At 36.6% G+C, this 16726-nt stretch overlaps 1 protein-coding gene across 4 annotated transcripts in view; it reads right to left on the bottom strand.

Annotated features, from left to right (window-relative positions):
• The window catches only part of LOC127425794 (mitogen-activated protein kinase kinase kinase kinase 3-like), a 125012-nt gene that overhangs the window by 32626 nt on the left and 75660 nt on the right, over positions 1 to 16726 (bottom strand). For 2 of the 4 annotated variants that reach the window (XM_051672048.1, XM_051672050.1), the window contains exons 13-15: positions 10452 to 10530; positions 10122 to 10180; positions 1656 to 1718 (exon numbers count right to left, since the gene is read on the bottom strand). In XM_051672048.1, coding sequence (XP_051528008.1) covers positions 1656 to 1718; positions 10122 to 10180; positions 10452 to 10530 — 201 coding nt within the window. The remainder of the gene's footprint in view (positions 1 to 1655; positions 1719 to 10121; positions 10181 to 10451; positions 10531 to 16726) is intronic. The other 2 variants (XM_051672049.1, XM_051672051.1) reach the window with 1 other exon arrangement.

Below are 16726 nucleotides of genomic sequence, written 5' to 3'. Positions count from 1 at the left end.
TCCATTTCCTCCGGCATTTTCCCCCCTTCATTCACAAGTGGCGCCTTATGGGAAATACCTAAAAAACATTTGATATTTTGATATAGGCCTTTGTGTAATGGACTAAAATAATGCCAACGAGAAACAAATTTCTCACACTCCACCTGTCACAAACACGATCTACTGCTAAAAAAAAAAAAATACTATGCGCTTTGTGTTTAGATTGAGCTTTAAGTAGTGAATAAGACAAAGGAAAGTGTGATAAAATGTGTTTTCTTCCTGGTCATTGCTTTGAGTAGCAATAAAGCCACATTGAGTGTTTTAGAATGTCATTTGAACTTCATACTGGAGCATTATAAAATCAAGCACTAGGTAATACACATATTTATGCATCAATATAATCACAATGTGCATACCATATAAAATTGCTTTTAGTAACTGAATCATTAGTGGTTTATCGGCATGTGCACAGTACACACACACAATAAAAATGGCTTGTCCACGTTTGACGTGCTTTGCTGCTGCCTGCTGCATTATGGTTGCGAGAGAGATTCACAGACCGCCGACCAAGCACAAGCCGTGCATCGGCTGCGGCACGAGAAAGGATCGGTGGAAAAATTTGTATAACCTAACGAAATAGTATATATCAAAATGAAACGTGTAACACTTTCATACATTCATACTTATAGTCAGTGATATGAAGTCAACAATAGTTTATTGCCATTGCTGATCATTATCGCTTGCTGTGCATTTTTTGAAACTGGCTAAGGTGGTCCCATGTGAGAAATGAACTCACTGACTAAACCATTAGCAATCGGTGTTGGTTCAGAGAATGAAACACGACAGCCCTCTACTGATCATATCTCTCCTCTACCACCTGATGTCACGTCACACGCGTGACGTCACAGGGATCCCTTTGGCGCGCATTCTCAAAGGTCACATCTGTATGCGCGCTCTCAACGTGAAGGCTGTTCCAAAAGATCGGAATATCAATGTCAAGCAGAAGGCAATCGAGAGAAATGTCAATGAGAGAACAACAATAAACTTAATTTCTGAAAAGCATTGACAAAAATAGTTCAGTCTAATGAAGAATGTTCTATTTTAACCATTAAAACTGTACACTATTTATATTTATGCTTATTAGGACAAATTCCAGAAAGGTGTCTCGCTTTGTGCCCATCAGGCTAATTGTTAGCTTACCAACAAGCTAATGCCAACCTACTGGAATCAATTTGATTCGAGTCTCTTGTGCGAATCACAATTTGTGTGGAGTTGTTGGCTATAAAAAGTGTTCAGAATCAATCAGAAGGCAACGTCCACACTAGAACGGCATTCTCTTGTTTAGAAAACGATGCCGTTAGGACACTACGTTTTTAAACAAAAAAGCTTACTGTGGATGTGGCCTTAGAAGGCAGCAATCTATGTAGGCAGTAGACAGTGAGGCAGCTCACTAGGTTTTGGAACAGAGCCTTCATATACAGGTAAACTGAAAATACACAGACAGCCATGACAGAAATATGAAAAAGGCAAAATGGATAGCGATGAAATGAAAAACAGAGATGGGTGGATGAGTGTACTGCACAAGTGCTGCGAAGCGGACAAGATGCTACAAAATGGACAAAAAAAGAGAGGGGACCTGAAGACAAAGAAAACAGAGATAAAATGGGTAAAAATACCAGATTAGATCTTGCAGTGTAGTATATTTCTTCGGCACAGTCCAAAAAATCGTCAGTGTCGGGCTGTTTAGTAGAAGGACCAAGAAATTTCAGTTAATCACACATGCGTATCGCCCATGAATGATGTGGTGGTGGGGGGTGCTGGGTAAAGCGGTGTTTGCAAAGACCACACCTACCTGTCTTCAACGCACTCTGACCTTTAAACAGATGTATGTCCTATGGGTTAAAGGGTCAATCCACATTTGCTGAAACTGGGATGGCTGTACAGTTCTGATCAAGTATTACACAAAAGGTACTTCGGTCCAACTTATTTGAAACCCAAGAACTGAAGAGTTACCGAGACTATAATTCTGCTTTTTTACCTTCTGCACCTTCGAGAACTGCAATTCACTGATTAAAGTCAACATAAAATCGGACCCCATTTACTTTCTCAATACACATTCCTGGTCTTATTGTGGTCAATTCATCAGTTTGTGTTATTCAAAAGAAACAAATGTTTGTCTTTGAAATCTTTCATCATAATATAATAACTTGTTCAGCCACTGAAACATTTAATAATGTTATAACTGATAGCTAAATAGCTATTTAGGCATTTACTAGCCAACTCAATCTGGCTCCATTCTGGTATGGAATGGCTACTTTTCATGATCGAATCAATAAAAAAAATGCCTAAATAGCTATATATACAGTACTGTGCAAAAGTAAAATAAAGAAATAAATAGATTTTTTTTTTTTTGTCTTTTTAACCCTTGTGCGATCTTCTGGACATTTTTGTCTTTTTCATTTTTGTTTTTTTCGATCATTTTGGCAGTTAATTTTATATTGTAATAAAAGGTGTGTATTTTGGGGGAATTTTGATATTTCAACCTCAGTTCCTATAATACATCTATAATACACTGTGTACACAAAATAGTTACACTCAGGACCTTCAGGACAAAAATGTCCCCATTGAAACCCATTAAAACTGCAATATTTGATCCCAGTGCCATTAAAGCATAAAATCATGAATTCTATGATATTATGCTTTCATTCCGGAGCCCTGGCTTCAAAATTTACATTTTTTATATTTTCCACCAGATGGTGCCATTTTCCTCATGTTTAGCCTATGGAGCAAATACATGCTTTTTTCCTATTTTCTGTTTGCAGTATTATAGAGCGCTGCAGGCGAATTGAATAAATGATGCAGCTAAAATTGTGTGGGTGTGTTGGTATGGATGTCAGAGTGTGTTTTGTATGTGTGTATTGAGAAATGTGTTTGTGTGTAAAAAACAACAGTGGCATTATATCAACAAACTGGCATTTAAAGGGTTAAAATCCTGAAAACAAATATTTGGTAGTTATGATCAGGACTGATGTTAGTTAAAAAAAATTAACTCACTGAAAGTGGAAAATAATATGAATATATAATATTATTATGGCAGTTTTTGATGTGGATATTTTTGTCCTCTAAGGACCTCTTAACTTTTTTGTATTGATGCACAAGGGTTAAATAGTCAGTTAACATCATACAAAGTCCAGTAAACATAAAAAAGCTAATCAATATTTGGTGATTTTGAAACAGCACCAATTCTCCAAGGTACACCTGGACACAGTTTTTCTTGGTTGTTGGCAGATAGCATGTTCCAAGCTTCTTGGAGAATTGGCCACAGTTATATCTATTTATATCTATTACATATCTACTGGCTGTGTCAATTGCTTCTGTCTCTTCATGTAATCCCAGACTGACTCGATGTTCAGTGGGGGGCTCTGTGGGGGGCATGCAATCTGTTGCAGGGCTCCCTGTTCTTCTATTCTATTCTATTTGCAAAAGGAATGTTTGGGAGTCTAAAATGTATTTATTTATTTCCTATTGACACAATAAAGCTGAAGATACAAATAACCATCTTTTTTGTGAAACATCTTATGTGCTTTTGCACAGTACTGTATATATTAGAGCTGTCAAAATGAACACGTTAACGTATGCGATTAATTTAAAACGTTTAATGTGTTAATTTTTCTTAATCGCGATTAAAGCATTTAGCGATTTGACATTTCATTCAGTTCTGTGTGAGTTCTGAACACTGCTTGGAGTAGGGTGGAACCTTTGCGATGCGTTCCCCCGGGGTCATTACACTGACGCAAACACCACAAACTCCCACAACAGTGATTCTGTGTCAAGGATCAAGCGATGGAGAAACGACCTCTTAACTGTATTTTTTGAGCAAAACAAACCCAGATTTGACCTGTGAAAAGCTGCATTAACATGACTCGCTGGACTGAAGCATCAGTGTCTCCTTGGCACCATGTTGCGCTTCCGTCTTACCAGACAATTTGTTTAAAGTATCATTTACGTGCGCAATGCCAGTGTTAAAAGCAAAACAAGTTGTGCTCTGCAAGCTTTTCCATGTGTAGTTCAAACCAGCGTGAATCATGTGAATGCGGCTTCACGATTGCTGTAGCAAAGTGGATAGCCATGATTAACATTGTGGAGGATGACAGTTTAAGTGATTTAATGCCCATTGCAATGGATACTTAACCTAGTTTTTTCAATTAGTTAACCTCCTACTTAGACTTTGGGAAACATTTAAAGTTACTTGAATTGGTGCTATTTTAGTGCATTTCTTTCTTTATATTGTGGAATAATTTGTTTGGAAAATGATAATAAATCATTATTGTTACATATTGTTTTCTTTTCTAAGAATGAACTAAATGCATTTTGACAGAAAAAGAAGTATATACAGAGTCAAATTTAAGCACTTTCGACATCTGCGATTAATTGCGATTAACTATAAAAAATGTGCCGATTATTCGCAATTAATTATTTTAATCCACTGACAGCAATAAAATATAGTATAAATACTGTACATATTTATTTGGTACTTTTGTGTATAAATTCATTCGTATGCACAATTTACATGTCTACATATACATAATTAATTTCATGCATGTAAGTATAAGCCTTGTGATCAAAAGGAATATTTCAGGTTCAATACAAGTTAAGCTCAATCATCGGTGTGGTTTTGTGGTAATTGATTACCACAAAAATGTATTTTGACTCATCCCTCCTTTTCTTAAAAACAGATGGAGGTTACAGTGAGACACTTACAATGGAAGTGCTTCACACACACGTGCATGCATGCTCACACACTCAAACAAATGCAGCACACACTGTTGGTGCTTAATGTTCATTAGTGTGTTTAGAGTATAAACGGCTGTTCACATTTAAATAAACTGCTCGGGTGCAGCTCGGAGATTTCAGCTCGAGAGTCGTGACGGGATTATCCCGGCATGAATGGGAAGCTTGATATAACTAACCCGTAAAAACAGGAAGAACTCAAAGGTTTGTCAAAATAAAAGTCCTGCTAACATAAAAGCTCTATTCAAATGGATGCGTACAATTATTGCTAAAAATATTGCTACTGTATAAAAATGTAATATTCAAAAAGTAGCAATAATACTCATACTAACAATTATATCATATTAAATTGTTGTTTTAATATTATCTGTAAGCAGTATCACAAATGCAAGTGTTTTATCAGCATGTTGTGATTCAGCCATAGCAGCCTTGTGCCAAGTTTAAAAAGTGGAATTTTCCCCCCATTCAACCATTATGTAGATCTTTAGCTGCACAACTGTATGGGGTGTTCATTGCCATATTGTGTGCTTCATAATGTGCCACACATTCTCAATTGGAGACAGGTTGGGACTGCAGACAGGCCAATCTAGCACCCATACTCTCTGCTTTTTTGGCCAGTATGTGGTTTTGAATTCCTGCTGAAAATTCTGAGACGTCCCTGGAAAAGATGGTGCTGGATGGCAGTATATAGTGCTCCAAAATTTGTACATATCTGTCTGCATTCATGGTGTTCTCACAGATGTGTGAGTTACCCATGCCATGGGCACTGACACACCCCTGGCTCATACAGACAATGGCTTTTGGACCTGATGCTGATCACAGCTTGGATGGTCTTTTTCTCTGGCCCGGAGAACATGACGGCTGTGTTTTTCAAAAATGTGGACTCTTCGGACCAAAAAACACAGTTCCTCTGTTCTACTTTCCATCGAAGATGAGACCGAGCCCAGAGAAGTCAGCAGCGCTTCTGGACAGTGTTGATGTATGGCTTCTCCTTTACACAGTAAAGTCTTAACTTGCATCTGTGGATGCAGCGGCGAGTGATGTTGACTAACAAAGGTTTACTAAAGTAATCCCAAGCCCATGTTCATGATATCCATTACAGATGAATGATGTTTTTTAAGATAGTGACGTCTGAGGGAGCAGAGATCATGCGCAATCAGAAGTGGTTTTCATCTTGCCCTTTACGCACCAAGATTTGACCAGATTCCTTGAATCTTTTAAATATATTGTGCACTGTAAAGGGTGAAATGCCCAAAATCCTTCCAATTTGTCTTTGGGGAACATTGTTCTGAAAGTGCTGGATTATTTGCTGAAGCATCTGATGGCAAACTGACAAGTCTTGAACGATCCTTGCTCTTGAAGGACTCGGCTGTTTTTGGAGGCTCCTTATACAGTATACAGTACTATGACACAATTGCCTCACCTGTTTAACATCTCCTTGTTATTTCTACTCGGCAAATTGTCATTAGTCTTAAATTTCCAGTTTCAACTTTTTTGGAGTGTGTTGCAATCATCTGATTTGAAATTACTGTACATTAAAAACAATGAAATTCACAAGGTAAAACATCATATAATGTTTAGTTGTTGTGCTTTCAATATAGCAAAGGGTGACTATAATTTATAAATCACTCCTTTTTGTTTTTAATAGCATTTTTCATACTGTTCCAACTTTTTCGGAATGAGGCGAGCAAGGGATAAAGGCGACCGGTGAGGGCAGCTCGAGAGAGAGAATTATGGGCAGCTGCCCTGTATGTGTTTGTGTGTCTTTTTGTTTAAGTTTATTATTAAACTATTATTTATATTGTCAAGCCAGTTCTCGCCTCCTCCTGTCCCTCTAACCCCTTTACACTGGTGCTGAAACCCGGGAGGGGTCCGGGCGTGCGTCATTCCGGCCCGGCCCTGCCCTCCTCCGCGCTAGAGGGTTGTATATTATTTTATATTATTTTATATTTTATTAAAGCTCTATGTATCAATTTTATTAAACACCATTTGATCATAACATTTAATTAAAACATTTAACATGGAATCCAGACAAAAATCAAAAGGAAAACGTATAATTTGTATCTTTGAGACTTTATCCAGTTCTTTCAATCAATTCATTTTCTGTGTAATTTCATACAAAATCTGAGGCTTTTTATTTGTTGATTATAGTATCGATACCGAGGTACCAGGGCTGGTATCGCACCAAAGCCCAAATTTTGGCATCGGAGCAACCCTAAAAGGAAGAAATGAGAAACTTTTAATTTTATTAAAGCACTTACATCAATTCTTCTGTTACAACCTGTATATTATTTGAGCTGTAAAGAAGTTTAAATCAAAGTTGTTACTGACGTTTAAGTGTTTTAGGGTTTACAGCGTTACGTCGTCATGGCAACTAAGTTGTCAAATTGGCTATAACTTTACACAGAAAAGGTTAGTTAGTGATTTTATCAGACTAAAATGATCGCACATTGTTTACGTCTTGTTGCTATACTTTTGAAACAGTGAGTATTTTAATGTTTACAGATTGACCCCATTGACTTCCATTGTAAATGCCTCACTGTAACCCAGATTTGTGCTTTTTTTTAAAGGAGGGGTGAGTAGGAATAAATAAACAAATTCAATCAAGTGTTTACATTGCAATTACGTCACATTACCAAAGTAAAATAGGTAGTGAATTCAGTTTCATGTTGACTTTAAAGTATTACCCATAAGTGAATTATTGGTTGCTCATTGATAACTAAATATCCTCTTCCTTGAAAGTAGAGATAAAGATCTGGTCAGTTGTACATAGTTTGAATGTACTGTCTGAAATGAATTCATTATGATGCCTTAAAGGCCCACCAGTTGCAGCAATTATGGACTGCTTCTTTAGAAACAATAGGTGATGTGAATCCAAAAAATTTAAATAAAATCAAACAAGCGTGGGGGATTCAGATTTGTTCAGAAGATGATAGCATAAGGCAACACTGGGAATCATGTTAATTTGATATCCTGCTGTTAAAAAATGATCAGGTTTATGAATGCATGACAAAAACAGTAACAACATGAGAAACGCTGATGGCTCCAATGAGACAAAGATGAGTCAACACTGGTTAAAGAAAGCCTTATTGATTAGATGCCCTGGAAAGCTGCATCTAACCTTTCAATTATCACAGTGGTGAGAGTGTGAGACAGACGTCTGACAGCTGTCAAACACGGTGCAAGAGAAAATGGAGACAAGGGATTTGGGTGCACATAAGGAAAAAGTTATGTAACAGCAAGAGGCAAAAGAGGGATGACTGTTCGGAAGAATCCAGTTATAACAAGTGTTGTGAATGGCAGGCAGGCAGTGTGGTTTCAAATTAGGCTTGAAGTGATTGGGTGGTTTAAGAGTGTTTTCTCTGATTATGATGTAGCTACAGTGGCAAGAATAAGTATGTGAACCCTTTGGAATTAGCTGGTTTTCTGCATTAATTGGTCATAAAATGTGATCTCATCTTCATTAAAGTCACAAGTATAGACAAACACAATGTGCTTAAGCTAACAACACACAAACAATTATAATATTTCATGTCTTTATTGAACGCATCCCATTACACATTAACAGTGCTGTGGAAAAAGTATATGCTAAAGATGACAAAAAAAGCTAATTAGAGTCAGGAGTTGGCAAACTTGGCACCCAATTAATGAAACGAGACTGGAGGTGTGGGTTAAAGCTACTTTGACTTATAAAAAGCACTCAAATATTTTGAGTTTGCTATTCACAAGAAACATTTGCTGATGTGGACCATGCCTTGCAAAAAAGAGATCTCAGAAGACAAGAATTGCTGCTTTGCATAAATCTGGAATGGGTTACAAAGTTATCTTGAAGAGCTTAGATATTCATCTGTCCACTGTTAGACAAACTGTCTATAAATGGAGACAATATAGTACTGTGGGAACTCTCCCTAGAAGTGGCCGTCCAGCCATGATGACTCAAAGCGCAGAATGAAAAGAACCCTAGAGTGACAGATGAAGACTTGAAGGAATCATTGGACTGGTTAACATCTCTGTTCATGAGTCTACTATATGGAAAACAGGTATGGTGTCCATGGCAGGACACCACAAAGGAAGCCGCTGCTTTCCAACAAAAACATTGTTGCGTGGCTGAAGTTTGCCAAAGACCATTTTGACACTCCACAACGCTACTGGGAAAATGTTTTGTGGACTGATGAAATGAAGGATGAATTGTTTGGGAAGAACACGCAGCACTATGTATGGCATAAAAAGGGCACCGCATGCCAACATGAAAACATCATCCCAACAATGAAGTACAGTGGAGGGAGCATCATGATTGGGACTGCTTTGCTGCTTCTGGGCATGGACCGCTTGCCATCATCAAGGGAAAATGTATTATCATTTTATAAAGATATCCTACAGGATAATATTAATATCAAGGGGGCTGTGCACCAGCTGAAGCTCAGTAGAAGTTGGGTGATGCAGCAGGACAATGACCCAAAACATCAAAGTAAATCCACTACAGAATGGCTTCAAAAAAAGAAAATCCACCTTTTGGAGTGTCCCAGTCAGAGCCCAGACTTTAACCCAATAGAGATGCTGTGAAATGACCTTAAGAGAGCTGTTCACACCAGACATCCTAAGAATATGGCTGAGCTGGAGCAGTTCTGTAAGGAAGAATGGTCCAAAATTCCTTCTGAACGTTGTGCAGGTCTAATCCGCAGATACCGGAAACGCTTGGTTGAGGTTACTGCTGCCAAAGGAGGATCAACCAGTTATTAAATCCAAGGGTTCACTTACTTTTTCCACAGCACTGTGAATATTTAATGGGATGTTTTCAATAAAGACAAGAAAGATTATAACTGTTTGTTTGTTGTTAATTTAAGCACATTGTGCTTTGTCTATACTTTTTTATGACCAATTGATGCAGAAAACCAGCTAATTCCAAAGGGTTCACATATTTGTTCTTGCTAATGTATGAAGCATGATGTGTGATTGGATGACGTACTTTTGTGCATGGTATTTTTTCCATAAATTTTTTCCATGGAGATTAAAGAAAAGATTTGAACCAGACCAACAAGTGCAAAGACGATTCGCAAAATTATAATCTGGGAAAATCAGTGTTTTGTCTTTTACGAGGGAATGAACTACAACAGCATGAAGCACTGCGGATGACATAAGAGTAACAAACATGACGGTACAATATAAAACTAGTAATTTAAAGTCATTGTTGTCATTGTAGTTCATGGTCGGTCAGTGTTGAAAGGTATATTGTTTCCAAAAATCTATTTCTCTATGGAGAAAATGAATGAGATTTTTACTTGTGGAACTGGACTGTTGCGCTCTATTACATGAATGCTTGAAGTGAACGGAAGTTAGATAAAAATACTAACCGGCTCATGATGAGGTTTCGTCTCTGTTGTTAAAGGAGGATCAAACTTCACCTGACCGACTGAAAGGAAACAGACATTATTAAAACATTATTAAATTATTCACACAAGCAGTCAAACTGATAATGTGCTTGCGTGTCGGCTCAATACAAGTCACTATAAATGTCTGTTATGATACAAAACACAAAGTAGATAAAGACAGATCATGAGTGAGAATTTCTGGTATTTTCCAGCTGACAGATTTATTCGCTGAAGAAGTGAGGCTCGGGCATGCTCAGGAGAGTAGGGGCACCTGTCAGGTCTGCCCAGAGGGAAAATCCAGCAAACACTCACAGTTAATCTCTGACAGAGTCTTTCCTTCCCGGCTGTTACGGCTCGCTGAGCGAATCCGATGTGGAACAGACACTGGAGGCTGAAAAAACGGAGAAGAAAAGAATAAAACACCAGCAAATAACAATGTGTAAAAACAAAAGGTTCCTTAAGTATATGGTTGTTCAGAATACTAATGACGGATCTAAAAAAAAATCTATTACATTTTTGAGGCAATTTGCAGTTTAAGTGTCAAGACCAATATATTGATCAGACCGATTGATTTACCAATAATTAGTCATTTTGAGATTTTCAGCATTGGCCATGCAGTTAAAGAAATGTCCCGGGTTCAATACAGGATAAATATATAATCAAATCGCAGTGACAGTAAAGCACTTACAATGGAAGTTAATGGGGCAAGTCTATAAACATTAAAAAACTAAATGTTTCAGAAGTATAGCCACAAGACGTAAATACTTGTTAACTAAATTTTATTATGATAAAACTGCTTGCTAAGCTTATCTGTGTAAGTAAGCAGTTATACTTAATACTGCAACTTTGTAACAGTAAACCGTAGCGATGTAGCAATTTTATCACAGTAAAATCATGTTAACATAAGTAATGTTTACATCTCGTGGCTAAAAGTTTGAAACTTATTTCAATGTTTATGGTCGGGCCCCATTGACTTCCATTGTAAGTTCTTCTTTTTTCAAATAATCGATATACGAGTCAGAATTATTTTTATTAACAATATTATTATTAAAAAGGCTGAAATTGATTGAGCTTAACTTGTACTGAACCTGGAACATTCCTTTAACAGCAGTACTTGTGTGAATCTCATGAAATGTGCAGGTCATATAAAATAAATAAATAAATTATATTTTGCATAAAAACAAGGAAGCTTATTTTTATGACTACTAATTCTGCATTTTGTCATTATTTTCACACTGTGACAATTTTAAGCATGTTTCCCCCTAAATTCTCATTAATGTGATGCAAACAAATAAATAAAATAAAACAAAAAAAAGGTGTTTTTAAATTAAAATCAGCAGAAATTAAATTCAGTAAATGAAATAAATAATAATAATAAAAATACCATGATGTATTGAACTTTACAAATGCTCTTTACAAATGTTCATTAGAGGAGCATTTGTGACAATGTTACCATTTCGACTAACATTGAAATGTTTTTTTCTTTAAAAAAAAAGCAAATATCGAGGTTACAGTGAGGCACTTACAACGGGGCCAATTTTTGGAGGGTTTAAAGGCAGAAATGTGAAGCTTATACTTCTATAAAAGCACTTACATTAATTATGTAAAACCTTGTGTATTAATTGAGCTGTAAAGTTGTTTACATTTTTATTTTTACAGTTTTAGGGTTTCAGGATTGGCTAAAATTGGTCAAATTTGCTATAACTTTACACAGATAAGGTTAGCAAGCAATTTCATCACATTAAAATCATTTTAACACACATATCGTTTATGTCTTGTGTGTATACTTTTGAAACGGTGAGTATTTTAACGTTTACAGATTGGCCCCATTGACTTCCATTTTAGGTGCCTCACTGTAACCTCGATTTTTGCCTTTTTTTTTTTTTTTTTAAAGAAAATGAGGGACGAGTCGAAATAATTTTTTGTGGTTATTAATATTATGCCACAAATGCTGTTGATTGAGCTTAACTTGTATTGAACCCGGAAAATTCCTTTAAGTAATATAGTAATAATATTGTGACGAGGAGGAGGGTGGGGCCGGGCCGTGAGTGCGCACTCCCGGGCCCCAGTCAGGCTAATCAACCGAGGAGAGGGATAAAGACGAGCCAGAGTCAGACCCCATTTTGTTATGTTGCAGACTTATGCTAAAATGCTTTCAATTATTTATTTTTTTCACGTCAATCTACACTCCATACCCCAATGACAAAGCAAAAAACTGATTTTTGATAACTTTGCAAATTTATTAAAAAGAAAAAAACTGTAATATCACATTGACATTCAGACCCTTAACTTAGTACTTAGATGAAGCACCTTTGGCAGCGATTACAGCCTCAAGTCTTTTTGGGTATGATGTGACAAGCTTTGCACACCTGGATTTGGGGATATTCTGCCATTCTTCTCTGCAGATCCTCTCAAGCTCTGTCAGGTTGGATGGGGACCGTCGGTGGACAGCCATTTTCAGGTCTCTCCAGAGATGTTCGATTGGGTTCAAGTCCGGGTCACTCAAGGACATTCACAGAGTTGTCCCTAAGACACTCTTGCATTGTCTTGGCTATGTGCTTAGGGTCATTGTCCTGTTGGAAGGTGAACCTTTGGCCCAGTCTGAGGTCCTGAATGCTCTGGACCAGGTTTTCATTAAGGATATCCTGTATTTTGCTGCGTTCAGCTTTCCTTCAACCCTGACCAATCCCCCAGTACCTGCCCCTGAAACACACCCTCACAGCATGATGCTTCACCATTGGGATGGTATTGTGCAGGTGATGAGCGTTGCCTGGTTTCCTCCAGACATGACGCTTGGAATTGAGGCCAAACAGTTCAATCTTGGTTTCATCAGACCAGAGAATCTTGTTTCTCACAGTCTGAAAGTCCTTTAGGTGCTTTTTTATGTGTCTTGCACTGAGGAGCGGCGTCCGTCTGGCCACTCTGCCATAAAGCCCAGATCCGTTGAGTGTTGCAGTGATGATTGTCCTTCTGCAAGTTCCTTCCATCTCCACACATGATCTCTGGAGCTCAACCATAGTGACCATCAGGTTCTGGGTCGCCTCTCTGACCAAGGCCCTTCTCCTCCGATTGATCAGTTTGGCCGGGCGGCCAGCTCTAGGAAGAGTCCTGGTTGTTCCAAACTTCTTCCATTTAAGAATTATGGAGGCCACTGTGCTCTTGGGAACCTTCAATGCAGCCAATTTTTTTTTTTCTGTGCCTTAACACAATGCTGTCTCTGAGCTCTGCATGCAGTTCCTTTGACCTCATGGCCTGGTTTTTGCTCTGATATGCATTTTCAGCTGTGAGGCTTTATATAGACAGGTGTGTCTTTTTCCAAATCAATTTGCCACCGGTAAACTCCAATCAAAGTGTAGAAACATCTCAAAGATTATCCAGAGAAATGGGATGCACCTGAGATAAATATCAAGTGTCATAGCAAAGGGTCTGAATACTTATGTCAATGTGATATTTCAGTTTTTTCTTTTTAATACATTTGCAAAGTTATCAAAAATCTGGTTTTTGCTTTGTCATTATGGGGTATGGAGTGTAGATTGATGTGAAGAAAAAAAATAAAAGCATTTTAGCATAAGGCTGCAACACAACAAAATGTGAAAAAAATGAAGGGGTCTGAATACTTTCTGAATGCACTGTATATATATATATATATATAGTACATCAGCGATTTAGCATCATATCGAACACTGGGCAACCTTTAGATAGAACTCTTTAGATATCTGTATTTACCATTGAAAAACCTATATTGGTCCACCACTTCCAAGCAATCGTATTTGACATGTTGAGTTTAATGGTTTTGTACGTAAACAACATTAAACCAACCAAAAAAAGTCCAGAATGTATATGTGTTCAGTCGATAGCTAGCATATTAGTGTGCCATTCTTAGCAGATCAGAGGCCCAGTTAAGATAAAAAACATACCGTCAGCAACATCGGCACACATCAATACATTTAAGACAGGAGCAGCTTAAATGCTTACACTTCAATTATCACTCAGTGCCATCGGCTGAGACTCAGTGGATGACAAATGCTGAAGGCTAAAAATACATGCCAGGCATCACTGATAACAGCAGGGGTCATGACGGCGACCCTTTGAATCCCTATCTGTCTGACGCTGCTGTCCTGTCTCACTGCAGCCCAAGAGAAAATCATTACGGCCTACTGGACGTCCGACAGCAGAGTTCTTGATGACTATCCACAAAAGTTTGCTGTCATTCTTTTATCTGAGAATGCCTTTAATTAGCAAAACACAGTATGTTTGGTATGAGGGAGAAATTAGACGCTTAACTCCGAAAAGGTATGTCTAACCATGCATTAATAACTGACCCCACCTGACCCGTGGCCCCCCCAGGTAATTTGGCTTTGAGACCCAGCTATAGATATTCAAACACATGCACTAAGGCACACACAGACATCTGAGACAGGGCTGAGCTGACAGCCCCATGAAACAAAACGGTTGCTGAAGGACATCCTTCACTCCAGTCTCACACCAGCTGGACTGAAGTAGATGTGATGGAGAGAGATAAGAAAGAGGAACAGACGTACGACCTTCAGACAACAAGGACACAGCAGGGCTCTGAAACAGAATTAGACAGCATGCCAAACACTACGCTCTTCCCTCGTCTGTGAATATTCTATCACACCACTTAGTTGAACAGGACCACATGGAACAATGGCGAAGTAAAATATGAATTGTGCTTTCCAAAACAATCTAGTGCAATGAATTTTATAAAAATAAAGGGTTTTAAAAATAAAACTTATTAACGAAATTAATCATGTCCCTGGACTGTAATAAGGAATATTCCTGCTATCGGAGCAATTCAAGCTTGAAGTACCACCTGTTTTCAGCAGGGGACAGTAAGCAAAACTCCAGCTGTATAGACAACAAACCGCACTAGCGACAGCACAAGATGAAATACATTCTTGTATTCAAAGTAAACACAGCTGGATGGAGTGCAATACCAAATGCAGGATGAAAAAGCGATAAAAAAAAAAAACGCAGTGTTTATGATGCAACGCAACCAAACTGAGACGCTCCAAAAGCGTCCTTAGAAAAGCACTAATAATAAATCTATCTGGGACAGTTTGACGAATTCAATTGCAAAATTGATTTCAGTGCACTGTAGACCAATGATTGGCTTATTTTCAATAATACTGAAATAAATAATATATTACCTTCTAAAGACACTTTTTGTATTGTTTAATCAATGCTTTACTCGTCTGCCACAATAATGTAATGCATTTTAGTTATCTGAATTATTATATTTATAGAATATATTATACTCATAATTATTTAAATATAACTATTTATAATTATTTAATCATTATATATTTAATTATTCTTATTTGAGGGCCTTTCTCAGCAAAAATGCATATGTGCAATTAATTGCATTAAATTTGATTTTTAATCGGCATATCATATTATTAATTCAACAGCCTTAATAATAACAACAAATACATCCAGACGGTTAATTTTATTAGGATGAGATAAAACTGACTAAACCCAAGGCTGAATCCCATGAAGAACATGTCTGTGTCATATTTCACCCCAAAATCAAAAGAGAAAACAAAATAATATTTAGCAAAAAATAATTCTATTGCACAAAAAAAACAACAAAAAAAAACAAATCTGACACTATTTTTATGACAACTGTGCACATTTACTCCCAATTCTCATAACCATATATATATTTTTAATTATTATTAAAAAAACAAATAATATCATTAAAAATTATAATATATTATATATACAAATTATAATAATTTTTATCAAATAATATATTATTGTATATGCAAACAATTATGTTATTATTATTATTATATACAATTTTATATTTATATAATACATGTGTGTAGTTTTGCCTTTGATTTAAATTAATTAAAAATAATAATTCTGTTTGCACAAGATGGTTTTCAATACTGCATTACAAAATGAGATTAATGAGAATTACAAACTCAAAAGTGAAACATCTGGAAGCATTATGCTAATGAGGATTTCAGGGCAGATTTTTGTATTTTGACAAAAAAAAATGTATGACAATTACGCACATTTACTCCCAATTCTCAACGCCATAATCGAAAAAAAAAAAACCCCCAAAAAAACTCATTCTCCTCATTCTCATTGAAAAATACAAAATGATAATATATTATATATGTAAATTATATGTATTATTATAAAACAATATATTATTGTATATGCAAACAATTGCTATTATTATATAAATGTTATATTTATGTTATACAAAGTAGTTTTGCCTTTGATTTATGATTTTAATGAATTAAAAACAATAATTCTGTCCACACAAGATGATTTTCAATACTGCATTACAAAATTAAATTAATGAGAATTACAAACAAACTCAAAAGTGAAACATCTGGACACATTATGTTAATGAGGATTTCGGGGCGGGATGTGCATGAGTTAACAAAAGTTGAAAACAACATGGCAATGCAAAACATCTTATTGGTTCTAAAAATAGGCTTGATTTTGCAAAATGTAATTACTCATGTTATTTTTAGGGTAAAATATGACCTGGACATGTTCTTGAGGGGTCTGCGTGAGATTCAACATAAAATTAAAAATTAATTCGC

Source organism: Myxocyprinus asiaticus, chromosome 35 (assembly GCF_019703515.2).
Source record: "Myxocyprinus asiaticus isolate MX2 ecotype Aquarium Trade chromosome 35, UBuf_Myxa_2, whole genome shotgun sequence".
In the NCBI taxonomy this organism is placed as follows: domain Eukaryota; kingdom Metazoa; phylum Chordata; class Actinopteri; order Cypriniformes; family Catostomidae; genus Myxocyprinus; species Myxocyprinus asiaticus.
Note: the sequence above shows the minus strand (reverse complement) of the source record. Positions and strands in the feature narration are given on the sequence as shown.